Source organism: Gymnoscopelus microlampas, assembly GCF_963454915.1.
Source record: "Gymnoscopelus microlampas genome assembly, chromosome: 12".
Lineage (NCBI taxonomy): Eukaryota > Metazoa > Chordata > Actinopteri > Myctophiformes > Myctophidae > Gymnoscopelus > Gymnoscopelus microlampas.
In genome coordinates this window covers 30,185,928-30,213,257 of record NC_139949.1, presented here as the reverse complement: position 1 = coordinate 30,213,257, position 27,330 = coordinate 30,185,928, and the positions used below count along the sequence as shown (strand labels likewise).

Below are 27,330 nucleotides of genomic sequence, written 5' to 3'. Positions count from 1 at the left end.
ATTGGTTTTGGGTGGCTTTGCTTGGAAAAGAAGGTAATGCTGAGTAAGATATAAGTCAATATCATACCTTTGTTAGACTAATGATGATAAATCTTGTATGTATACCCTGTAGATAACAAGCAAGACTGCCCATGGTGTGTAATGTATGGCATACATTCAGTGGTGTAAATACAGACATCAGCCTAAAGAGCCTTGTTAAATGAGAGTCAGAACGTGACTTATTTCAATTGCTGTTTGATTTTATTGATGCAGTGTTCAGAGTAAACATCACAAGGTAACAAATAACCAGTGTGTATAGACGTAGTTGTCAGGGTTGAACATTGGACCTCCTTTCTGTTGTCCCTTAGATAAACACTTTGCAGTCTTTGAAAAGTTTCAATAGAGAGGAGAATAAAAGGAAAAAGACAAGTGGTCCATTCACAATTAGTCATTGATTTCACAAGTTTCTGTGTCATCAACAGCGGTTTGTGAGATGGATTGCCGAGAATTGGTCCTGAGACCATGCAACCAACACAAATCCCCTCATTTGTAGACAAAGAGCGCTTGGAGGCAAAGCTTATCAATGTGCTTGCATTAAGTTGTTTCTCTCACTGGATAAAAAGGCAACAAACAAGGATATAATGAATGCGATAGTGGAAGGTTTTGCATTATTCCTGGGGTTTCTGGGCTGGTGTATGGTTGGTGTCGCCCTTCCAAATCGATATTGGAAAGTATCCTCAGTGGATGGGAACGTTATCACCACCTCAACCATCTATGAAAACCTATGGATGTCCTGCGCAACTGACTCCACTGGTGTTCACAATTGCCGTGACTTTCCATCTTTGCTTGCCCTTAATGGTATGTGGCTGACAACAGGAATAACTGTTTTGTTTTTTATAACTTGGCTAACGATGAGGTTTAAGTCCAATCCAGTCACTCAGGTGCTCACTAAGGACTTTGTGCACAAAGAGATAACTTTTTCATTACTCTTACAGTTACTAGATGAAATGACCATACACCTTGATGTATAGTCAGCTTTCTTTAAGTTAATGTAACAGCTGTATCAAAACTTCTATGTATGCCATTTGTCAAGACATTTATGTTTAGAGACGATAAAGATTGTCATTGTTTTCAAGAACGAGTAGCCTTATAGCTCATATTTGATGCTTTAAGTTAACTAATCAAATTCCGCTGAATCTGCCAGCTACTTCGATAACGGAGAAAAGAGCTATCCTTAAGTGTCCTTTTGTCTCTCAGTTGCCAATGAACATCACCTTGGTTTACCTGTAAGCCACCCTATCAGCTTTCTACTGTCCTGGCTATAATCTCAAGTGAATTTGGGCAATATAAGATATGAAGATGGGTATTATAAAATGCTATTAGATAAGATAAGCATTACCACCATACATAAACTCTGCTAAATCTACACATCATAAAACTATAAAACACTTTGAAGTGATTTGCATGTAAAAACAGATGTGGCATTCCAAGTTGTATTGTTTTGGGGATATTAATGCCTTGAACTAATTGGCATTTTTAAATATTTACTTACTGCCACTTATGGGGGAAGGAACGATTAAAGCAATATGACTATAGTACAACTGCAGGATATTTTAAAGTACTGTTTGGAATAATGTTATATCTGGTCTGGTCTATATTGAGGTATGGGTGCACTGGACACAAAAAATGATAATGTACAGTAATTGGATCGGCTAAAGCCCAAGCCATGCAGTGGAAGAATTAAGCCTAATTTATAACGTGTCAATCAGAGAAGATAATTGATTTTCAACTGAAGACCAGTTTGACATGCTCATGCAGTAACTTGTAGCCTGTAACAGAAAATGTAACATTGGGATTTCTGAATGATTTAGCTGGGAGAGATCAACCTGACAGACCAGAAGGGTATATGGCTGTCAAGTAAATGTAGCTGAAATGCTGCTGATGGTATTGTGTCACACATTTTCTTAAAACAATAATGTGCATAAGGCTATAGAGTTAAAAGTTCAGAAACGGGATTAGCAGACCGACCAAAAGACAACACATCTCTTATTTTTGTTGAGACACACAGTGTTGCGGATTTACAATGAAGTGTAAATGTGATCATGATGGCCTTCACATAATAGGGATCTGTAGATTAGAATATAAACATTCTTTCACCCACACGGGTAGAATTATGTTTACATTTCATCTGTTTTAAACTCTAATGAGTACAATATACAGTACTAGAAGGGGGATGAAACCCTAAACTGATTTAGTAGCAGTTTGTTTTCCAATTCAGGTTTAAAACTACAGCAGGGTCAAAATATGACAGACAGCATAAGACTTATCTTATAGTGCACTGTGGGGCAACACAGCTGCAATTAATCAAATTAACAATGGGTGTGTTCGAGGCGTGTCAATGTGTAATGCATGCACTGACACACCTGTAGAGGCCCCATGGCTCTGTGCAGACCTGAATCGAACACACCCATTATAAAGTTTATTAGCTACAGTTGTGTTGCTTACTAGTCTGCTGTTTTTAATCTACTGTAGTCTTTACTTGAACTGGAAAACAGACTACTAAATCAAATCAGTCTAGGTTTTTATGTCCCTTAAAATCTCTGATTATATTTTCAAATGTGTGAGTGAGTGAGTGAGTGAGTTTTTTGTTAATCCCTCAAACCGCTGGACCGATCAGTATCAAACGTTTCATGCTGGCAGCCAGTAGGCTAAGGAAGCCCATTTTTTCAAACTGCCCACATGGTGCTGATATTCACCTGTTTCCTAGGCTGTGTGTTTTCCACTTCCTGTCGATTTGATCCAATGAAATCCAATGAAACTGGTCAGATGACCAATGATATCCAATGAAATCGACAGGAAGTGGAAAACACACAGCCTAGGAAACAGGTGAATACACTTTTTGCTAGTAGCCATAGAAATGCTATTTCATCCCAACAGCTTCCTCGAATATTGAAAGCTGCAACCCATGACTTCCACAGCCCTGGGTAGGCCACCCAGCCTGGCAGAGATATGCGGTTCCCAGAGAACCCCTTTCTAGATATAATGTTTCACACTTGTGCAACACAATGAATAATTAAGCAAAATCAAATGATGAACTGAGACTGTTGTCATAACTTATCCAAGACTGTTCAACCATGTGCTCTAGACCACTCATGTAGAAAAAGGGGTATTCCACTGTTAAATTCTCACATAAACTATAACACAAAAAAGGCAGGAGAATCTGATCAGATAAGAGTATGGATCCAATAAAACATTTTTGGTTAAAATACTGAAGCTTGCTGGCCTTTTCCTCATGTTGCACATAGTAAGAGATATATAAATAGATGTTAAACAACTATTCCATAAATCTATATCCCTTTTCAAAAATGATTTGCTATTGCTGTCTTGAGTTATTTGTCTCACTATTCTTAAGTTTAGAACATTCATTGTATTCATTTTATTCATTCATGTTTCCTGCTCCCAGGGTATATACAGGCTTCCCGTGCGCTGATGATTGCAGCGATAGTGTTTGGAACGTTTGGGCTTGCAGCTACTCTTGTAGGAATGCAGTGTTCCAAAATAGGAGGGGAGAACTACGCCATGAAGCAGAGGGTGGCTGGAATTGGAGGAGTTTTCTTCGTTCTACAGGGTAAATGCATATTAATACATAATAAAGTGGCCATGTAATCCTCAGTCAGCAATCAATTCTAAACTACAATTGAAACTTGGAATGAATAGGATAAACAGCACTTCATTGAGTCACATGTGTAGATCCTTTTGCGATAATATAAGTATTTAAAATAAGTAATATTGCTCCAAAAAAGGTAATGGCTATTGTTTGCAACAGGGTAATTTAAGCAGTCAAACAGATTGAAAACAATCTATACCAGTGGTTCTCAAAGTGGGGACTGGAGACCAGCAACATGAGGAACAGTTTAATTAAACTATTAGAATTTAGAGAATGTATAAGAACTAGAGGGTCGGGCCGCTACGCACATGATTTGGCAACGCGCAAAACGAAAGCGAAACCTAACTGCAGCATGCAAACCGAAAGTGAAACCTAACTGCAACACGCAAACGAAAAGCGAAACCTAACATGCAAGTGACAAACACGAAACAAACACGAAACCTAACAGACAAACACGCAAACATCCAGTTTGCCAATTGTATATATAGATAGCTATTCAGATCGTAGGTTTAACAAATTAAATCCTATTCAAAAATCTTCATAAATTGCAGATTTACAATACAGGGCTTGTAGATAAGCTATTTTTTGAAAGATGTGCTCTTTTAATAAGCTAAAACTGACAATCACAGGTTTTAATCCTAGTAGCCTAATGTCTTGTAGTTGATTAACTCTTAGAAAGATATTTTTATCCAAGCTGAAAAACTAAATGTATAATTATGTGTAAGGCTCCAATAATGGGAAATACTGGGTAGCATACTGTATATGCAGTGTATGTGTGTGTGTATATGTGTACACACACACACACACACACACACACACACACACACACACACACACACACACACACACACACACACACAGTATGTATGTATAATTCCTTTATTTTATGCTGCAGGACTGTGCACAATGATTGCTGTGTCTTGGTATGCAGCCAACGTAACACAGGAGTTCTTTGATGAATTCTATCCAGGGACAAAGTAAGTCAAGTCAAACTGAACCAGCTTTTCTTCAACAGTGATGAATGAATTCATGTTCATAGAATGTGCAGTATGTTGATTGCATATCCTTCCAATTATATTGTAGGTATGAGATTGGCGAGGGCCTGTATATAGGCTGGGCTTCAGCTACGCTTGCACTTTGTGGAGGCTCATGCCTGATGTGTAGTTGTAAACTGGGCACATCTACTGAGAAAATGTGAGTATCCATTCTATTTGGTTTACTCCGAATCAGACAGTTGGCCATATTCACCTCCAGGCCTGCGACTATCAATTATTTTCTTAACGATTATTCTATCGATTACTTTTTCGATAAATAGAATAATCTTAAAGTGTGTATTTTTTTAAAGTTTCATATTTTGTATACACATCCCTTCTACAGCATGAATTAATGCAAAAGATTCTAATTGTTTTTTTCTAATCGACTAAATCGATTAGTCCGATTAACCACTTGAGCCCTATTTTATACTTCGTTGCACAACAGAGTTTTGTAAGAAAAGCTGATCTACAAGCTCACATTGTGTGTGATGCAAAACATTCTGAGATTGTAGATTTGCCATTTTCTGCATTTTTGAATTTCTTTTTTTTTATGAAAAAAAATCAATTCAATCATTTGCACATTAAATATAATATATATATTTGTATAATCTATTGGGTCAATTTGTTTGATTAACTGTTGTACCTCTTCTACCCCCCTCTGAATGGTACAATTTCTCTGCTTCAGACCATATCCTTACCAACCACCTACAAGAGGAACCGTGCACTCTGCTGTGCCAACAACTCAGTCTGTCCCATGGTCTGTCCCCAGCCACTATGGAAGGAATGCCTATGTCTAAATGGGGTATGCAGGGTGATGTCTATGGTTTGGGTTAAGATTTGGTAATTTTGTGTAAGAGAACATACATGGAGTTCAGGAATTATTTGTTCCTGCACGTTGGGGGGGCTAATGTACCTCAATAGAAACATAGTGAACGAGAAAATAAATTAAAATGAAATAAAACAAAATTGGGGGCAAAATGCATTTATAAAATAAAACATCTTTGTATTATTATATTTGGTTTTTTTGATGGTATGACTAAAACCTGGAAAACTACTTTAGCACCGTCATTTAGTCATATCAGGCACTAGAAAACACCACTTCACTACTCCAAAATACGCAAGGCTTAACAACTTAAGAACTGCAACTGTAAAACTGCAAAGACTGACTGTACCTTACTAGATAGAGAGCAATGTTTTACACATTATTTAATAATTGATGGTAAAGAAATGACAATTATAATTCCCTGGAATGTACTGCACGGTATCTGGTGGATTTCTGAAATGTTATCTCTCATAATAATCAAATACATTATCATGGTATTAGAAACAAAATATGATTATCTATAATACAACTGGGTTGAAGGCAACACACATTTCAGATAGGTCATATGTATTATTTTGTATTATCATGCATTTTATACTATATTTGTGTTTGATCTGAATAGTTAGTTTTTTTAAAACTTTTTTTTAATGACAAGAATGCAGTGTATACAGCACATTATTGATTTATTAACAAAATAATTTAGAAACAATGTGAACACTTCATAAAAAATCTTAATCAATGCTGTAAAATTAAATTATAACAGTGACTACATACAACATATGTTTATGTTGAAAGAAAATACTGTTTTTTTAAATCATGTATTTCAGCTACTTTTTTCAAGGATCTATTGAACATTGCTAGCTAATCACTGACAAACATTTTAATAATACTATTATTATCTATTCCATATTAGTCAGCTTAACTTGGATTGCAATCCATTTGTGTATATTTATTACAATGACTGTTTGAAAAGATACGTCATTATCTCACCTGTGTTGCATTTTTTAAATAAAATATTTGTCACTTATGATTTTGGTGCTTGTCTATTTCCAGACTACTCACATATTTACATAAATTAATGTATGTGCAAGTCACCAGCATGTAATGTACACAAATCTAACAGAAAAACAAATCATCTGTTTCACAGCACATCAATGTACAGAGTCAGAGCATTACCTCACATTGTAACTGCTAGATGTAAACTTTGACTGTCAATACCATCAAGGTAACCAGTGTCACAGATGTTACAACTTGTTTAAATAGGTTTGTGTCAATAAGTGACAAATAAGTGACACTTCAAACACAGACGGAACTAAAGGATCTGTGTGCACCATGTAATAGACTAGTACTTGATGCACAGGCCCTTTGTTTCCTCCGATGTTTGAATTAAATTAGAAAATGCCCTTCCTTGAATGAGTTACAAAATCAGGATAACTAATTAGTAGGCTGTTCAATCAACATAGCCACACAAGAGCCTGGTCTGGCACCAATGAAATGGTTGATTAAGCCTAATTTATACTTTTTCGCAAAATGTTTTCATGTAAATATGTGATTTACAAGTGACAAATCCAATGCATCGACAAAGGGCTTTAGTGTATATGGTAGATTGGACATGTAAGATAAAAGGAGCAAACCGTCTAATCTTTTGGAGCTTCATTTGCTAATCTGTTCAGAGCATCTCCGTCAAAACGAAGGTAGTGCCAACCTTCACTGGCAGTCAGGTCCTGAGCTCCCTTTGCAACATAGAAGTCTAAAGATGGAGTGTTCCAATCTAAAACTGATAATTGTAGCCTCACACACTGTTTCTCTTTCCCCACCTAAACAAAGAAAATGGCACATAATACATTAACATTGCTGTCAGGCAGAAACCTTGCAACTCCATATTTCAACTTTTTTGTAAATTAATGCACTACTTCGTTATATACAGTGTCTTGCAAAGGAACAAAAATCGATGATCTACAAGCTCACAATGTGTCGTGATGCAACGCATTGTGAGCTTGTCATTTAAAAATAATAATTAAGTTAAGGTGGTTAGGTCTGTCAATGGGTTTTATAAATAATTTAGCCAATGACAAGTATTAACAAGTGTGTGACTCACCTGTGCTACTTTGCTCATTAAACCCTTGCCAATGCCTTTACCTGTTACAGAAAAGGTGTACAAAAAAATTAAGTTGAAATGACTTATAATTGGTGACATGTTATTTACAACAGGGGCCAACGTGTAATCTAGATTCAATATATTCTTTTCAACAATAGAATGTGAAGTAGACTGTTAACCCCAAAACTACGATGAGAAGACTCCTAAAATAACTTTTTACCTCGGAATTCAGGCATCACATAGAGGTCTTCCATATACACCGACGGTCCCTTCCATGTACTGTAAGTGTAAAAGTAAAGGGCATATCCGACGATTGTGTGTCCTATATGTCATAAAGAGACAATCAGATGTCAGCAGGGATTAAGGCAAATTTGTGGTTGGTAAGAATCAGATAACATATTTGACAGACTGATATTGGGGTTGACTTTACTTTAAGGTGTATGAGGGCAAGATGTGGCCTGCCAGCTGCCACTTCCTCATCACTGAACTAAAAGGTCTGTCCCACTGAAACTTGCAAACATCTCCATGTACTGATAAAAGGGGTAGACTTTAACTCTGATAAAAAATATATTTGGAATCACATTTTACCTTCTTTGGACTTGAGGTCCTCAGTTACTTCGGCGACAAGGCATTCAAAGAAGGGATTTGGGCCAAATCCATCACGCTCCAATTCTACGGTATAGCAAAAGGACAATCACATTAGTTTCCCTTTACTTTACTTTAAAAACTCCTACATGATTCCCACAGAACTTAGCCCACACAAATAGCCGAAAATACCTTTAACCAATGATAAATAGTCAAATCAAATCAATATACCCCAGTTACCAAATTCCAAAGTTCTGTAGCCAGAACAGTGAAATAAATAAGTGATAAATGGTGCATTTATAAAGTTCCTTTAAACAAATCGTGTTATAATGTCCATTATACTGGCAGGCCTTTTGCAGTGCTGCCAGGAAAACTGCCTCTTCCCAAACATCAGAAAGACCAAGGAGATGATCATGGACTTCTGTAAGCAGGAGGCAGAGATCTTTTACACACCCCTCCTGTTCGGGGAACCAGCGGAGAGGGTTCATACAGTAGCATTGTTGACGTTTGCTTGAATTTGATCAGACATTTACGGACACACAATCACGCATTGGAAGATAACGTATACTGTCCACAACTAAGTCTTTGTTAAACACTGTCTTTGAAGGATGAAAAGCAGTGTGTCCTCCAACTTGGACCACATTTAATGTCTTGTGTGTGCATACATAACACACATCACACAAGGGGCTGCAGTGGCTCAAGAGGTAGAGTGGCCACATCCAAGATGATCAGTTAATTCTAATAATCTTTTCCCACCCTTTATTTCCAGCTTGAAGGTTGACAGAGGTTGCCAATCAGCATTTTTATCATTCCAAGAGTACACAAAATAATCTATACCTAATAATATATACATAAGGACATCCTGCAGAACACATATACAAACTGTTATATATGTTAGGCTTGATATGCTTAAATTGTATCCGTTTACCGATTCACTCATCTGCATATATTGTAGGCACCTGTATAGTGATGACATGGTCATTACTTTATCAGGACACTGTATGCCCAATGATACAAGATGCATCTGTTGTTCAAGTACAACTCATCTACATTGTAAAACATAATGTTTTAAACAGATAAAAGGTTAAGCATGTTACGCTTAAAATATATGTTAACACAAACCGTGCACAGAAACAGGCATCAAAATGGTATCACTGTCTGGTGTGGTGAGAACCCAAACGCAGGACAGCCATGCAAGGTAGTGTTCAAAACCCATTAATGGGTGTTTTAATACAGAAGACAGGTGAACAAAAACACCTCGGACAGACTAAAACATGTGACACTAGACATTAGGACTCAACAAGGCCTGACAGGGGAACAAGACTGATATACACGTGAGTGGTGATTACAAATGAGATACAGCTGGAGCAAACAGAATCATAGACCCAAGAAAACTATACCAGGTAACCTAATACATAGAAATAAAAGACCTAGACACTACAATCAATGACACAAAAGTCTGTGACTGTGACAATTACAATAATAATCACAACAAAAATATACAGTATACATACAATGCATGTAATGTTAACTAGTTGTACGAACTCTTGTTTTATTGGATCTTGTTTATTCGATACACTTATTTGTTTTAACTCTTGCTCATTTGATTTTCCTATTTGTCTCATCTGTTTAAGAAAGTAGGTAGCTGATATATTGCACTTTTACCTTAGCGCTAGGTATACTCTTAGTTGCTTGTTTTAGAAGAGAATGCACTTAAGACTTCTGGTGATTAGTAGTTTTGTTCCCTACCTATGTTGAATGCACTTATTGTCTCCGCCAGGCCGAAAGGCATGGCGAGAGTATGTTTTACCCCCTGTCCGTCCGTCCGTGTGTGTGTCATTCTGTCTGTGTAGAGTTAATCTCTGGCACTGTTGGCTTGATCGCACCGAAACTATGCACACACACTCCCTGGATGCCAGAGCAGAACCTCTGCCCCAAATTTTTCACATGGGCCTTTTATTACATTAGACCGAGGAAGAAATGCCACTTGGAAATGTTCAAATCAGCCTCATGGTGGCGCTATAACAGGCCGATTCGTGTTTTTACCTATAACTGCACCGATCTGTGTACAACTTTGTATGTGCACTCTCTAGAGGCCAAGGAAAAACCTTTGCCCTGCATTTTTCACATCTGCCTTTTATAGCGCCACCAGGAGGCCGACTTATGTAAAACACATTTTTGGATATTAGGCCTTCAGATTTGATCAAAATTTCACGCAAATCGGTACACATGATCTCTATAGTCATGTGATCAAGACGGATCTGTTTGATATTTCATATTCCATCCTGATTGGCTAAGATTGACATCTAAAGTTTGCAGGAGTGGCCCGTTTTGAACAAAATGCCACAAATCATGAACGCAGCGTCCCATTGCGGTGAAACTTTGCACGCACATTCGCACTACGTTGACAAACAAATGCCACCCTTTTCACATTGCCCTATTATAGCGCCACTGGGAGGCCGATTTTTGCAACACTTTTCTGTTTTTATATTACTCCTACAAATTTTCTCCAAACATCATGCAAATCACTACACATTATCTCTAGCCTGGTTCCAGACGAATCTGCCTTTGCAAAATTGCATGCACTTTAGCCCTCGGCAGATTAGGTCTGGCCCCCCTCCATAGAGATTTCAATTCTCTCCCTCCGCAGTTGTGCGGAACCAACCAGGGCCCAGTATCCAAATGTGGGCGGGCTTATCACCTTATTTGGAGCAATGACGTACAAGGAAGCACTGCTCTGATTGGTTCGTTCAAGGAAGCACTGCTCTGATTGGTTTAGGTCTAACCAATAGAGTCTGTTTGGATCTTTTTGTAACCGCCCCTTGGAAGAAAATCAACCGTTGATAGGGACCAGACTAATATCCACGCAGTGTGTCGTGTGATATTGTCTGGCTACGCGAGGCTACATTATCTCTATAGTCAAGTGATCAAGATGGTTCCGTCCGATTTTTTATATTCCATCCTGATTGGCGACTGGCGGAGACCTGTGCTCCGAGGAGCACTTTTTCTAGTTGTAAGTCGCTTTGGATAAAAGCGTCTGCTAAATGACTGGAATGGAATGGAATGTTTTTGAAGGCTAGTGTCAAGTGCTTTATCGACACAGGTGAAGTTATGTGATGCCGTGGATTTTGCTGTAAATTAGAAGAACAACTAATCAACTGGCCTCCATCCAAAGTCTCTTTAGAAGTGTCAGTCGGTCAGTCTGTTCAAAACTCTGGTCTCAAACAATAGTCTATATCTAAATATCTACTGGCTGGTTTGTCAAAGGATTCCCTGTTCACCTTCATGAACCTCATAATATGGCCCCTACTGATTTTGGTGACACCAATGCCGTGTGTCTAGTGCCACCATTAGGCTGCAAATTCCCAACTATACACGCAATATCTTAAGTCTATTGGCAGATTGCCATGAAACATGGCCTTTCCTCTAGTGCCACCCTTAGGCCAAAGTTTTTAATTGCATACACGTTATCTAAAAGTCTAATGGGCAGTTGACCTTGTAAATGAGTGACAAGTTAACATACAGCAAAATATTGAATAACTGACTGCCCATTTTATTGAAGCTTGCTGAACAAGGGGTTAAATTCGTTCTACTGCTGTGCCACCAAAATGTGAACTACCCCACCAAGTACCAACAGTCAATATAAGTGTCAAGTGGGAATCTACTCTCCTTCAAACCCGCTCTAAAAGAGCACTTACAGGTGGCTGCAATTCAGACTGGCTCCTGTAGAAAGTCCACCCGAAATGCCCCCCCCCAACTGTTTACTGTACATGTTTTTCTTTTTGATTACACGTTTGTATGTGTGTTTTTTTTGCATAGTATTGTATATTATTGTCTGTCATTAAAATAATTGAATACTCATGAATGAATTGTATACACAGGACCCCAATGGAAACAAACCATAGTGCTTTCTTGAGTTTTTTTCATTTTAGCTTACTTTTAGTATAGAATTGTACTCTCTGTGCTTTTTTTGCAAACTGTTAAACGTATTCAATCAATCAAAGGCATGCAAATCATCACCACCGGCGTGAGGAGTTCAGTCATATTCGAATTCCCCTTTGTTTCCACATGCGACTCTTCTTTAAGTCCTATTAAAAGTGGAGGATCCATGTCTGTGGTCGCAAAATAAACAAGATTACCTTTATAAGATATCTTCACTTGTTCGGGCATTTTCTCATAAACAGCCAGCTCCTGCAACAAATATTATACATTTTAAAAGTCGAACGAAACAAGTGAACATGCTGTATCCGTATGGTATAGGCTGGCATTACCATTATCATCCTTTCGATGTGCTTGCAGTCATCTTTTGTTGCAGCACGTACTCTGAAATTCATATTTAGTCTCTGCAAATATATATACTTTTTCCCCACAATATCGCCAGTCGTCGTGCAGCGTGATAGTTGCACAGAGCTAAAATGAACTGTGAACACAACCGTGTTGCCAGATTGTGCGAGAGAAATAAGCAACCAAATATGTGAAAACAAGCCCAAAAGAAGCGACCACTCTAAAAAAAACATTAGCTATTTGAAAATAGCCGATCTACAAGCTCGTTGTGAGAATGTAGATCTGCTATTTTCAAGGAAATATCTTGGAGCAAAGTGAAAATCCACAAAATCTTGTATGGGGGTCTCTGGCACAAAATGTTTTCAGAAGGTTTGGTCTGCAAATATACCTTGATTTGGCGGTAATAATGACATTGATCGACATAAAAATGTTTGAGAACCACTGTTTTAACAACATTAGTTAACAAGCCCAAATAAGCAACTACACTTCAGAAGCCCAAAAAACGCAACTACCAATATTTACAAGCAACTTTACAGAAAAACAAGCCCAAAGTCGCTTATAATAAGCGGACATGGCAACACTGAACACAAAGGTTACACACTAACTTCCGGTGCAATTTTTCAAAATATAGGTCCTCATGGCAAATTATAATAAAGCGTTCAGCTCAGCCCTATAGACCAATTATTTGTTTACTAACATTGACACTGGACACACAGGTGATTGTTTCACGCAATCAATTTCCAACCTGTTGTTTCGGGGTGCGCTGGTTTCAGCCATAGGTTTCAGCACACCCCAACCCCCTCTTGTGTGTTGGCTAATGAGGCGCGTCCTAGTGAGAGCTGATAGAATGGGTTTCATTGCGCGCATACTGGTTGCACGCATACTGGTTCTCATCAGTGTGACGTCGTCTGTTAAGGGGTCTATGGTTCAGCCCACTAGTTTAGCTTACTCTATAGTTTACTTTTTCTTTTCTCTTTTAAAAGAAGCCACATTGCTCGAATTAAACACTATTTCTGAGAAACAATTATATACGGCTATAAAGCCCAATTAACAAAAGCGTATGCTCACACTGAGATCCTTACAAAATCTGATTTATTTTGGAGTAAAAAAAAAAAGAAAACAAAATCAGTTAGAATATCACTTGAACCATTACAAATGCCACAGATTAACCTCCCCAGTTTTCATTAGGCATGAACATATTATATACAATATCTGGTAACATCCATGCTTTCTCAGTCATATGGTGTTTGCTTTCAGAAAGTTTATGTGAGCGGCTCCAGTAAGGTAAAATTCTCTGTGGCGTCCCATCTGGACACTGGGCTGTCTCAATGTGGGGACTGGGTGCTGGCTCCAGGAGATTCTGAGCGCTCCATCTTCATGCCTGCTTCTAATGAAGATATGGAGGTGGGAAGCATGGAGCTCTTACTCTCCAAGGATGAGGAGGCGGAAGAGGGTAGAGACACCACTATGTACTTCTGGAGAGGCCGGGACCCCGTTAAACCAGGCCCCCCTCCCGGCTCCAGCTTTACCAGTGGTTGCAAGGTGGAAGTGGCACTTGGAACAGTGCTTGTGACTGGGGAGGCTGACTTGGAAGAGCTGAGGGTGATAACCTGAGAAAAAAACAAAACAGATATTAAACCATGTTCTAAGACTGGAGTCAGGTTTATTTAAGTTTTTTTGTTGTTGCTGATTTTATAGAAGTCCTCTCCTTATGTAACCTTGTGTATAATTGGTTTCATAGGATGACACTGTTATTAAACTTTAGTTATGACGACTTACAGGTCGGTCTGACTGGGGTGTCTGTGACATCATGTACTGGATGGATTGGACTAAAACTACTGCATCCAGTGGGTTAATGTGATATTTGTAACGGGAGTAATACACATTACATAATGTACCACATAATACATCCTTAATGGTGTCAAGTCTCTAGCTGCAGCATGTCAAATGTCTAGGATGTCAAGGAGGAGGACCATCAATATCCATAAATCTGTGTAATTTTTTCAGCCGAAACAGAACCAAATAATTAATTCTTTTAACTGCCATTTTCAAATAGTTTGTCCCACATTTTTTGCAATCTCCATTATACCCAGTGGTGGTGACCATTTCCTTGAGCATGGCTGCAACTCAAAGTACCTGCTGAGTTGAGGCAGCCCCTGCACTTGTTGCCATGACGATGTATTTTGTTGCCGGGGGAGAAGGCTGAGATGGTGTCCCTGGGCGAGGGGACATGAGGGTGAGGGAGGTGGGAACTTTAATGATGCTGGGTGTGCGAGGCCCTGAAGATCCACTCAACCCACTCTGCGAGACTGTGAGAGTGGGACGAGGCTGGGGGAAAAAAACACACAGACACGTTTTACCTGGTGGCTGAGTTCACGTGAACAGCAGTTTAGTGTGCCATTAATGAGCTAACTGTATGGATATCCAGACCAGAGAGTTATGTTTACAATGAGTTATTCCCACACTGTGACAATGTAACACGTTATTTTCTTTCCTGAAGCTTTGAGGGATTCAGTTACCTGTGTGATTGTTAAGGTGGTTCTATTGACTTGGTGAGCTTGTAATGCGGCTTGGGTCCTGGCCTTCACCACGTGGGAACAAAGCATGGGTCCTAGGTAACCGTAGTCGACCCGGTACTGCTCCACAATATCCGGTAAAGGTCGGGTCTTGGCAATAACACTGGCACAATGTTTCTTGAGGGGAAAGAAAACAAAGTTTTTGTTTTAGAATATGGAATATAAGTAATTTTAGACGTTCTATCTTTAAAGTCATGAAACTTTTAGTTTTACCAATAAGAGGCTTTGAACGTGGTCGGCTCCTATCTTATCAATATTAGACACCACTGGTCCCTCCATCACTGCTTTGATGCGAGCACCCTCTATAGTAAGCCGGGGAAGAATCAATGTCTTAATCACCTACAGAAGATGAAGCCAGATGTTAGTGACAACACAAGAAAAAACAAATAGAAGAAAAAAAACTCTCAATAAGAATCACGCTCACATCATATCCAAGTTCAGAAAGTCCTGCTATGCAGCCGTAACGTGTCGTCCACTGGGTTTTTTCATCCAACCAACTCTGAGGGTGAACAGCAACAGGTAGTTAGAGAACAGTAGAACGGGTGATAAGACATCCATCTCTACCAATGTCCATTTCGCTTTCCTTTCTTTACAAATAATCAGCCCATATAATAGCTAAGTCATTTTACCCACTTGTCCTTCAATGATGCCCCAAATACAAGCTTGTTTGTAAAAACCAGTGCACTATTATAACTATAGTATGCTTAGTCTGTACCGTGACATGTAGAGAAAAATCAAAACACACACCTTAGTAAAGGTCTTGGTAATGCGCGACTGGATGTTGTTGGTCGTTGTACTGAAGGTTTTACAACTTTGGGCCATGAGGCGAGCAGCAAAGTCCCTTAGTGCCCAGTGATTGTCAACATCAGGCCTCAAACACAGCTGCTTACTCACAATACACGTCACCACAGCTGGAATCAGCTCATGTAACTACACAAGAGTCATTGAGGGGGAGGAAAAAACACAATATTGTTGAATTTCTTTTTGTTTTCCCCAGTGTAAAACAGTCCTGAATTTTGTGTTGTGTCAAATGCTTACATATTTCTCCAGGTACAGTGTGGGGTTGTCCATTAGAGCTTTGACCATTCTCATTAGGTAAATCAGCAGAGCCAGATTGTTTTGCACCACGTTTACACGCACCTTAGGAAAGAGCATTAAGTTAGTACCTTCAACAGTGAGACGCCTGGGTACTGTTATCAATGTGTCAGTGAAGTCAAACTGTTACACAGATATTGAAGGGATTGGAATAGTTGCTCACCCCCTCAGAGATGAAGGTGCTGAATCGTGGTAGCATCTGATACAGCCCAGGGTCTGTGGCGATACTCTGCAAAGCCTCCTGAGCAAGACAAAAGAAAACACACAATTTACTCTTTTGACATAATGTGTAATAATTCAAAGTAAGCTTTGGAGGGGGCAATATGAACCTTTTTCAGGATTGGCCAAAGCAATTTGTAACTGTACACAACTACTTGACAAACCAATGTGATAACAGTAATATATATATATATATATATATATTTTTTTTTTATGCTGCATTCACACTAGCAGCGACAAATCGACGGGCTACACGTCACTTTCAATGTAAGCAAGGGACACGAAGATACAAATTGAGGCCTGAAACTGCAGACGAGCTACAAAAGCTACGTAAAAAAGGTGAGCTGGCTTCAATTTCTTTCAGTGCTCCAGTGATGCAGTGAAGTTTTTGTTTGTTATATTTTATTTTATTTCCACACCTCTTCACCTCTCTCCACGCAATTCCTGCTTATAACAGGGAAGAACAAATCCTTGCCCTGAGCCACTTCCCTGTTCTTTTTAACCCAAGCCTTTATATTTTTCTTGCTCTTCATTCCCAGACAGATGCATGCTTGATGACGTCAACATGATGAGCAACACACTCGTTGTTGACATCTCGCCGACAGCATAGCTGACCACATTTTAGGCACTGCTAGTGTGAACACAGAATAAGGCTTAATTTATACTTAATAAAGAGAAACATGGTTTTGTCAAGTGACAAGCTATAATTAAGCCTTATGGATCCTATAATGTATTTTGGAGGCACAACTTACCGCCCTTTTGGCTTCACATGAGCCAACACAGGCCTCTGTGATTTCCTTGTAGTAGAGCTGCTGTTCAACAGAAAGTTCATGAGTGCTGCGTGGCTTCATCCTCATCTTGTCTTTTCCTTAAAGATGAGAGATTAAGAGGATTTGGAAATGACTCTTGTGGTAGATTGCAATGTACTGTGCCATAAAATATAAGATGCTTACCTTTGCCTTCTGCAGAGGTTGCCCCCTGTCCCTTGTTTTGAATGGCTCCTTCCTCATCCTGACCTGGCTTGGCAACTTTCAGGGGTTCTGTAGACTCAGCCTTTTGCTGCTCTTTTGGTGCTACAAATAGAGTAATTGAGAGTATTTATATTTTTCTCCATTTAATAGAAGCATGTTTGATTTTGCATTAACATTTTACTGTGCTTTCCTGAGAAGTCAAAATACAAATCAGGATGAGCTCTCACCTGGAGGTGGATTTTCTGGTATAGCAGGCTGCACACCCTCAATACTTAACCAATGTGCTGGAGATTAAAACAAAAAAATAGATGAAGCTGAATAAAGATGGAATATCACTGATGACATGCAATGTTATTTATTGTATTACCTTTAAGAGAAACGTCTAGTGGAACTCTGGGGAGGGGCGTGTTGATGATGTCACTCAGGTCCACTTCCTTTTCCTCATAGAAATGAAGCTCCCTTCCACCACCACTTGCAAAGCGAAAGGGAATGAACTCCTGGGACTGGAACCCATAAAGGGGCTATAGAAATAGTTAAGAGTTAATAGAATACATAACTTATTTGGGAACTGGACAAAAGCCTCATTTAATTATTTAATAAACATGGACAACAGCCTTACTTAATTATTTAATGAACAAAGGCCAGGACAGCACTCCCAATAAAGGTATCTTAATATTGCACTATTGGGAGTGCTGTCCTGGCCTTTGTTATTGTGCATTATTGGAGGATTCAGCACCTAGTTTATAACTTATTATATGGAGTACGGCCCCTTTCTTTTCACATGTGCACTTATTTTCAATAAATGACACCCATGAAGTACAAACAATCGCAGTTAGCACGAATCAAACGTCTTTAGGAGTTCAATTTGCAAAGGCACTCACCTCCACATTTCTCAGCTTGAGAGCATTGTCGATGTCATTGGTTGTCAATTTACGTCTCTTCCCATGGTGCATAAACTTCAGAGCATCCTGTAGACAGGGAGAAAATAAAGAGAACATTTTCAAGAGATGGGATTCAACAAATGCACTCTAAAATTCAAAGAAGATTCACAAACATTACCTGCCAGAATCCACTGACCCTTACCTGAAATATTTCCTTTATTCTGAAGCTGGCCTCTTCACTTAGGGCTGCACAGCTTTCCTCCTGCATCTGCCCCACTCCTACAGACTCAGCAATTGCCTTCATGGATTCTGTAGGCAGGACTACGGAGCACTTATTCTGCCGCCGCTCCTCTGCCATGGCTGTTGAAACACACAACCCAATGAACACTGAAGACCAGATCCCTCCCAAATTACAATCACAATCACATACACATAATACTTGCAGTTAGGCTACTTAGAATTACCTACCTAGAAACAGTGTTTCTAATAAGACCTTATTAGAAACACTGTGCTTAAGCCCATTTAACTTGGGTGATAAGTTGAACATACATTTGGTCACAATTAATTTAAACTAGATTCCTGGCTACCTGTCAGCCAAGTCCAGCTCAGTAGCAACTCAACAATACATTTCTGAACTACTCTTCCCCTATGAGCCACCTGTTGCACAGCTTGAGGTCCTAAGACAAAGCACAAGTTATGAAGGTAAAAGATCACCATTTACCATTAGAGAATAGATGCCCTGCCTGTCCGAAGAGAACAGGGTTTCTACGTGCCTCTTTTTTAGTCCCCTGTCCCCCTAAACTGTATTTTTGTATTTACATTTTGATCTGTATTGTAACATCTATCTAAGTAAGTAATCACCTCTGTAATTATACATTTTGACCATCCATTTTTATGTTATTGCCTATATTACCTTTTCCTGTTTTTAATAATAATAATTATTTTTTATTGTGTTTTATTAGTGAAGCACTCCGTTGCTATGCATTGAGTGGCGCTATATTAAACGTACTGTTATGATTACAAACAGTCATCACAGACGATCTGTGTAAACACCAGTCTCATTCAATGCGATCCTAGCGGTGCATACATGTTTATGTTCAGAACCACACTCATCAGTTATATCATATTATATCTAGGCCTGTCACACTTATTACATAATTGTCTAATCGCAATTATTTGAGATAATCACAATTATGTTTGCATAATCGCGTCACTTCGTGGCGGTAAGCTTGTAGATCAGCTATTTCCGCTATTTTAAAAACAAATTAAAAGTATAAATCAATCATTAATCAAATGTCAGTCATTTCTTTGTAAATTCAAATTATTTGTCATATCTTCCCTGTTTTTAGATTACGAAGCCTAAAAGCCAAACAGAAATGTATTTTATATTCATATACTCCAGTTTTCAACGACAGAAACACAAATTTAAATCTTTAATCGCAATTATGTGTATGACAACTAATCGTCAACTTGAATGTTGTAATCGTGACAGCCCTGATTATAGGATTGTAATTTGTTATTCAAAGCATACTACTTTTCACCAGTGTAGCTGTAGCCACTTAGCATGGTTGTGAACTACATTAGCTTGCAAAGCTAATAATTTAGCCCATGTTATTGTTCTTACCTGTGTGCAAATTGATCTACCGCTTTAATCTGTCCACTTTTTCGCAGGAAATTATATACTAAAAGCATCCACTGTTGGGATTATTTGTTCGAGCTAATAGATCGAGGTAGATGTCCATTTGTTGATTTATTTATTCCATCAATCGCAGCTCCGACCTCTTTTTTTGAAATATCGCCATTTTGATTCACGGCACGCTAGGCTACGTAACGCGAGAGCGTCGTTAAGGTCCTGACAGATAAAAGGTTTTCCTCCGAGGTAGAAAGACTGGTGATGCGAGGTTAGATAAAAGGTACAAGTAAAATAACTACTACTACCAGTGGTGGGAAAAAGTACTCACATTTTGTACTTAAGTAAATAGCACTGCAATGTAGAAGTACTCGTTGTTACAAGTAAATGTCCGGAATTCAACCCCCCCCCCCCCCCCCCGTTCTGGCTTGCTGTGATTTTACAGCGCCCTGTGAGTGGAAGGTCCTGTTGTAGGATTGTCTTTCACATTGTTTGTTTGTTTTATGATTAATTAAAAACACATAAAGTGGGGGGGAAACGACTTTTTTTTTTTTACAGAGTTAGGGTTAGGATAATAGATTTATGCAGAAGTACATTTATTATCATATGAAAGCGACATCACTCAGATTTACATTTTATGTTTTTGCCCCGGTGAAAACAAAGTGTTCTTCTCATTTTATAAGCAACACTAATTTGCATGTATACTCCTTAATCGGGCATATTTATAATAACATATGTTGTTGTTATAGTTCAAATAATTCTACAATTCTATGGCGGAACTATCTTTGTGTTTTAGTTCCACGGCGGTGCCATATCAATGTAACAACAAAGGGAAACGACTGACCAGAGTTGCCATGTCCGCGTATTACAAGCGACTTTGGGCCTGTTTTTCTGTAAAGTTGCTTGTAAATATCTGTAGTTGCGGGTTGCAGTTTTTTTGGGCTTGTTTCTAAAGAGTAAAGTTGCTTATTTTGGGGTTGTTTAAACCAGTGGTTCTCAAACATTTTCATGTCAAACACACCCGAATTAATATGTATGTGTCTGTGCACCCCCATCTGAAAATATTTGATGCCAGGGTCTAGGGACCCCCATACAACATTTGTGTCATTAAAATGTTTTTAAAATATTCCAAATGTTTCACAAGATTGAAGAGGGGTTCTCCTTCCATTCCGACATCTCGCCACTCCGACTAGTGGCTTCCGCGTGCGGTTAGGGTTAGGGTTAGGGTTAGGTATAGGGTTCGTCAACGTCGGAAAGGCAACATGTCGGAAAGGCGAAATGCACCCGATTGAAGAATGTATCGGCTATTTTCAAATAGCCGCCATGTGGCCGCTTCTTTTGGGCTTGTTTTCACAGACCTGGTTGCTTATTTCTCTCACTAAACCTGGCAACACTGAGACTGACCCCCATGCTACATAAGTTATAACTGCAAGGACGACCTTTATTCTTCCTTCATCAACTATGTATAGAAGGTTGTTTTACTCAGTTTATAGAGCGCGAAATCGTGCAGTTGAAGCATGTGTGTCACCAACGAAATGCGACGTACCTGCACTGACGGTTTTCAGGTAGGATACGTGAATGTTGGCTAGCATTGAATGTAATAACATGCAGGTTCTCATTCAGCAGCACACCACACATGAAATGAAATCGTTCCTTGTAGAGACATTGATAGATACATGTTCCTTATGTATACGTTTCCCCGGTACCGGTAGGACGTGGATATAGTATACACTGGGTTCATTGAGTCTTCATTATGCCTTTGAACTTGAAGAGACCATGGCACAGTCAGTTGGATCTTTGCGTTAACATGCTTAAGAGTGCAGTGTTAGTTACCTGTTTCACACTTCAACATAACAACTTAATTATTGTTTTATTAGGCTTGTTTTCGCTTGAAACTGTTAGATGAGAATACAAGATTTAATAGTGTAGACTTGAGTCCTCTGGTTATCTCAATAACTCAATATTGGCAAACCGTATTAACCATTAGCTCTTCTTTGTACCTTTTTAAACAGGGTTGCAAATGGAGGAGTCAAAGCCCTTAGCACGAGTCAAATCAACTACTGTGAAAAGAAAGATTCTCTCCCTCCTAAGCAAGATGACAAGTCGTCAACGTCTATGGAAGGAAAGGTTGATAGCTCGGAAAACAAAGTCACCGAGATGTCCCAACAAGTGGCGGAGGTCGGAGTGGTTAAGTCTGAGGCAGCTAGTACCATTCAGCAGATGGGTGATATTAGCACAAAGTCAAAAGAAACTACAAGTGAGGAAAGGCTTGAGGTTAGGCTAGAAGAGGGCAAAGAAGGGTTGGGTGTGGTGGAGGTTGGAGTGGTTCAGACAGAGGCAGATAGTACCATACAACAGATGGATATTATTAGCATGCCGGAAGTAGAAAAGTCAAAAGAATCTTCAAGTGAGGAAAGGCTTGAGGTTAGGCTAGAAGAGTGCAAGGAAGGGTTGGGTGTGGTGGAGGTTGGAGTGGTTCAGGCAGAGGCAGATAATACCATACAACATATGGATGATATTGGCACGCTGGAAGTACAAAAGTCAAAAGAATCTTCAAGTGAGGAAAGGCTTGAGGTTAGGCTAGAAGAGGGAAAAGAAGGGTTGGGTGTGGTGGAGGTTGGTGTGGTTCAGGCAGAGGCAGATAATACCATACAACATGTGGATGATATTGGTAATCCGGAAGTACAAAAGTCAAAAGAATCTTCAAGTGAGGAAAGGCTTGAGGTTATTGAGGTTAGGCTAGAAGAAGACAAAGAAGGGGAGGTTATGATGGAGGTTGGAGTGGTTCAGGCAGAGGCAGATAATACCATACAACAGATGGATGATATTGGCACACCAGAAGTACAAAGGTCAAAAGAATCTACAAGTGAGGAAAGGCTTGAGGTTAGGCTTGAAGAATACAAAGAATGGGAGGGTATGGTGGAGGTTGGAGTGGTTCAGGCAGAGGCAGATAGTACCATACAACAGATGGATATTATTAGCATGCCGGAAGTAGAAAAGTCAAAAGAATCTTCAAGTGAGGAAAAGCTTGAGGTTAGGCTAGAAGAGTGCAAAGAAGGGTTGGGTGTGGTGGAGGTTGGAGTGGTTCAGGCAGAGGCAGATAATACCATACAACATATGGATGATATTAGCACGCCGGAAGTACAAAAGTCCATAGAAAATACAAGTGAGGAAAGGCTTGAGGTTAGGCTAGAAGAGGGCACAGAAGGGTTGGGTATGGTAGCGCTAAAGAACACAGAACACACAGAGTGTAAGACAAGCAGTGACTCACCAAAGAGCAGCAAGGCGAGTCTGCTGGATCTTCTGGGGGCCATGAAGGTGGATGTCACCAGCAAGAGGAAGTTTAAAAGCAAGAAAGTCCTTCAAAGTTCCCCACCCACCCCCAAGCCAGCAGCTATGGAGAGCACGGAGAGTATGTTTCAGAAGGCCACAGAGGAGGCATCCGTCCAGAGGTGAGACAGTAGTTCTGTGTTAAACAAACTCATTATAAACTAGTTTGGGAGGATATTTGTGATGCCATACGTTCTTACAACGTGGAATGATAACATTTTCCATTGTGACAGTGACGCACTGAATCCTGAGCTGGTTGCTGCTGCCTCCGCCGCTGCCGCCACTCTACCGAACCAAAGCCAGGCCGAATCTGAGCTTCTCAGACAACTGAGGAAACATGAGGCAGTTGCTGATGCCCAGAAGAAAGGGGAGGTTAACAACCTAGGGTATGTATACTGTCACCTCTCTGTAGAACATGAATGTTACTATAGCTGTATTTACACTAAAGATGGTCCCAAACCCTCATATTGGCAAGGGTTTATGCCTGAATTAAAATTTTCTGTGAAATGGAAAACACAAATCCCAGTTCCTATGTCCCAAATAATGACTATCAATGTTTCACAGTGTAATCATTGCTGACATGAAAGTGGGGAAAGGGCCAAACAGACAGAATGCTCGGCCATCTAATCAGATCCGCTTTGATGATGATGGGCGAGGTTATGTACATGACAGAGGGATCACAGCTGAGCTGGATGGCGTCCGGAGAAGGCAAGTATTTTTTATAATTGTGTCCATGCGTGTTTGAGGTGTACAGTGGATTTGATTACTAATGCCCCTGCTTTATCGATAGGAGGACCCTGTTTTCAGGGAAAAGACTTGGCATCTTTTCCCCCACTATAGACAAAGAAGCTGAGACCGCAGTAGGTAAGGGATGGATATACAGTACTACTGCATTTGTCTTGATTTAAGCCTATTTTACCCACTTTTACCCACATAGATGTCAAAATCTGTGACTAATGTATTTTGTCTAACCATTTAAATCTTGGCATCAAGAGATGCGTATTGAGATTGATATTGATATTGATAAGACACCAAACCAATCATTTTCTCTGTTGTTGCATTCATTATTCTCACCAGATCTTTGCTGCCTTGTATACAAACACCTCTTCAATGATTACATTTATTTTCAATAGAATGAAGCTCAATTTATACTTCCTGTTAACAGATAGTTTAGAAAAAGGATGGTTTCAATATTTTTATGACTTGTTGTCAACATAACGCTGTTGTCATGTTTTCAGCGAGGCCAACCCTATGGGACATTGACTTTGCTAATCAGATAGTTCTGTCAGCGAACCAATCACCCCGCAATGCTTTAGAAGAAATGGTTCAGTGGACCAAAGAAGGAAAACTGTGGGAGTATCCAATCAACAATGAAGCCGGTAGGTAATTGTTGCATGCTAGAATAACACACAGGGAATGGAAAGCCAAACCTTAATTTGTCTTAAGTACTACAATACACTGTCTGGTATTATGCTTCCTTACAATGCTGCTGTCACTCTTCCTCAGGCCTGGAAGAGGAAATGAGTGTCCCATTCCATGAGCATATTTTCCTGGATAAACACCTGGAGGAAGGCTTTCCCCAACAAGGGCCGGTGCGTCACTTCATGGAGCTTGTGGTGGCTGGTCTGGCCAGCAATGCTCATCTGACAGTCCAACAGAAGAAGGATCACATTTCATGGTTCAGAGACTACTTTCACCAAAAAGAGGATGTCTTAAAGGAGGCTGATGTTTACCTCAACTGACCTGGGTTACTTAAGATAATATCTCAAGAACCAAGTGTTGGCCTTTAGACACACAAGAGCAGGGCATGGTTTCCTGAATTTATCTTTATTATTAATTTATCTATCTTTGTCCACTGAGTGCAATGTAAAGGTAAAGGATGCTTATCACACCATGGCTCTAGATTTCTTGACATTTCCAGGAGACCCATTTGAGATGGTTATCCTACAGTATTGTCTGGACTTTATTGTCAAAGATCATGCTATATTTACAGTTTTTTTTTCTTTCCATTTCATAGCCGCATTCTGTCACTGAACAGTTTACATATTACTGTTTAGAGACGAGAGTGTACGGAAAGTTGGGTAAATGTAAGTCCCCGTGCATTCAAGAATAGCAATGCAATTATCTTTTGCCCATCCATTGTCTTAAGCAGACATTTTTAATTGCAATTGACTAACATAATAGCTCTCTATGCGATTACCCATCTAAAACATGCTCCAAGCGAGGCATTTCATTAGCTGTTAAAACTTAAATTGTGATAGCTATAGACCAATTAATTGTTTACTAACATTGAGACTGGATGCGCAGGTGATTGTTTCACGCAATCAATTTCCAACCTGTTGTTTCGGGGTGCGCTAGTTTCAGCACACCCCAACCCCCTCTTGTGTGTTGGCTAGTGTGGCACGTCCTGGCGAGACCTGATAGAATGGGTTTCATTTAGCGCATACTGGTTGCACGCATACTGGTTCTTATCAGTGTGACGTCGTCTGTTAAGGGGTCTATGCTGCTACTCATGTGTCCACCTATTTGTCCATTGTTGTTGGAAAACTGAACTTCAGTCCGAACAATATTTAAGATCAGTGTAAACATTTACATACATGGAGACCGATCCCAAGTTGGCCATAAATGTCAACACCTTTGTAAACAATCATAAGTCACATAATCCTTTCTAGGAGCACTTCTCAACCACTTACAGTATACCATGGCGTCCATATATTGGACAGTCATATAGGCGAACAGTTTTTTTTTTGACAGCTCACAACATGTCATGTGATATGATGCTTAGTGAACTTGTACATTATTTTCAAAAACATGGCATGTCATTTAAGGTGAACATTTCAGAATCATTTGTGAAAATGGGGGTTAAGTGGTTAATTCTACTGCAGGCAAAGGGAGCAGTGGGGTCAGAATATGGATTTGTTAAACAGATATGATGTTTGGTAAAGAAACTACCCACTTTATTCAACAGATATGCCGTAGGGAACACTGAATAACAAAATTGAAAAATAAATATATTTGTTCTCAAAATGTTTTTGTTGAGCTGACTTTCTAATTGAGGTGAGGGGGTTTCTGAAGATCACAAGATGGTCTATTATTGGTTGTATGAGATTGTGTCCATGTCCCCATTTAACCCTGCCTCATGTTATGGTATATTTTACTTGTAACAAAAACAGGATAGTGGGGATGCTTTGTTGAGTGGCATAGCTGGCTTTTACACTTAACAAGGTTAAGTGCGTGAAAACACTTATTGAATAATTCTTGTGTCAGAGTTCATATAAACAGTTTAGTTCCCTGTTCTGAGATTATGATTGATGGTGGTTTTCCACAAGCCAATAATGAGGTCACACTAATGTCCAACACTCCTGATGCCAAATTGCAGTAAAACATTAATCCACAATGGTGCTGTGTTTAGCCTGAACCTCCTACATTTTCAGGAAGAGTGGTTTTAAGGGTGAAATGGAATACTATACAGATCCTATTTGATTACACACTTCTTCTGAAAACACACTTAGAAATCTATTGTATGAGAAGTTGTGGAAACAGAGCTTGCTGCACGTCAGTGGAAAGTAGCCAACTTCCTGAGGGCATTCCTCAACCCTGAACCTGTTGATCGGTTGCTAGCTTTTACCCATTCATGTTTGGCATGCTAGGCTGTATATACAGTAGCTGTGTGTGTGTGTGTGTGTGTGTGTGTTCATGTTTGGCATGCAAGGCTGTATAAACTGTGAGTGTGTGTGTGCAGCAAATGGTCCGGCCAGCACGGGAATCAAACCAGGGACTCACTGTCGGGCATTAGAGCCTGTGTGTTGTGGCATGCACCCTAACCACTCGGCTAAGGGACCCCCAATGAATCTGTTTTTATTGTATATTTGAATCCTTTTCTAACGTGGTTTTCCTTAACAGATTCTCAGAACTGCAGATGGGTTGCTTGCTCTGATGTAAACATTCCACAAGATGGCAGCAATATTGTATTACTGGTGTTATGGAGCTGCTCCATTCAATCCTTGCCTATTAGTTGCTTGAAAACAAATCAAAAGATGAAATATCTCCTAATCATCAATATTGCTTGCTGACTGCATGGAAAAACGTGGTCTATAGCTTACATGGGCCTACCTTTATTTATTTAAATGATCTCAATGTCTAAACTAAGGGAAGCAA

The 27,330-nt window shown here is 39.5% G+C and overlaps 4 protein-coding genes across 4 annotated transcripts; 2 read left to right on the top strand and 2 right to left on the bottom strand.

Moving 5' to 3' along the window:
• Window positions 1-620: 620 nt before the first annotated feature.
• Window positions 621-5,503, top strand: LOC311057094 (claudin-15-like; the record flags this gene model as incomplete). Its single annotated transcript, XM_084074021.1, has 5 exons — window positions 621-837; window positions 3,443-3,607; window positions 4,542-4,623; window positions 4,730-4,840; window positions 5,366-5,503. 5 exons carry the CDS (start codon window positions 621-623, stop codon window positions 5,475-5,477), a joined length of 687 nt encoding a protein of 228 aa, XP_083930147.1. The 3' UTR covers window positions 5,478-5,503.
• A 101-nt stretch (window positions 5,504-5,604) lies between these two features.
• Window positions 5,605-12,590, bottom strand: sat2b (spermidine/spermine N1-acetyltransferase family member 2b). The gene is made up of 6 exons (XM_084074022.1): window positions 12,458-12,590; window positions 12,326-12,377; window positions 8,190-8,273; window positions 7,822-7,923; window positions 7,602-7,642; window positions 5,605-7,320 (listed from the first exon to the last, which is right to left on the bottom strand). Exons 1-6 carry the CDS (start codon window positions 12,518-12,520, stop codon window positions 7,141-7,143), a joined length of 522 nt encoding a protein of 173 aa, XP_083930148.1. The 5' UTR covers window positions 12,521-12,590; the 3' UTR covers window positions 5,605-7,140.
• Window positions 12,591-13,551: 961 nt separating this feature from the next.
• taf6 (TAF6 RNA polymerase II, TATA box binding protein (TBP)-associated factor) lies at window positions 13,552-20,005 on the bottom strand. Its single transcript, XM_084074028.1, has 15 exons — window positions 19,837-20,005; window positions 18,415-18,572; window positions 18,213-18,299; window positions 17,699-17,852; window positions 17,559-17,615; window positions 17,314-17,433; window positions 17,113-17,228; window positions 16,305-16,382; window positions 16,085-16,186; window positions 15,794-15,976; window positions 15,471-15,545; window positions 15,260-15,385; window positions 14,990-15,163; window positions 14,607-14,798; window positions 13,552-14,080 (listed from the first exon to the last, which is right to left on the bottom strand). Exons 2-15 carry the CDS (start codon window positions 18,568-18,570, stop codon window positions 13,796-13,798), a joined length of 1,905 nt encoding a protein of 634 aa, XP_083930154.1. The 5' UTR covers window positions 18,571-18,572; window positions 19,837-20,005; the 3' UTR covers window positions 13,552-13,795.
• Window positions 20,006-21,241: 1,236 nt separating this feature from the next.
• Window positions 21,242-26,147, top strand: LOC311056975 (uncharacterized protein). The gene is made up of 7 exons (XM_084073842.1): window positions 21,242-21,407; window positions 21,855-23,294; window positions 23,406-23,558; window positions 23,737-23,880; window positions 23,963-24,036; window positions 24,411-24,551; window positions 24,679-26,147. Exons 1-7 carry the CDS (start codon window positions 21,304-21,306, stop codon window positions 24,912-24,914), a joined length of 2,292 nt encoding a protein of 763 aa, XP_083929968.1. The 5' UTR covers window positions 21,242-21,303; the 3' UTR covers window positions 24,915-26,147.
• Window positions 26,148-27,330: the final 1,183 nt, after the last annotated feature.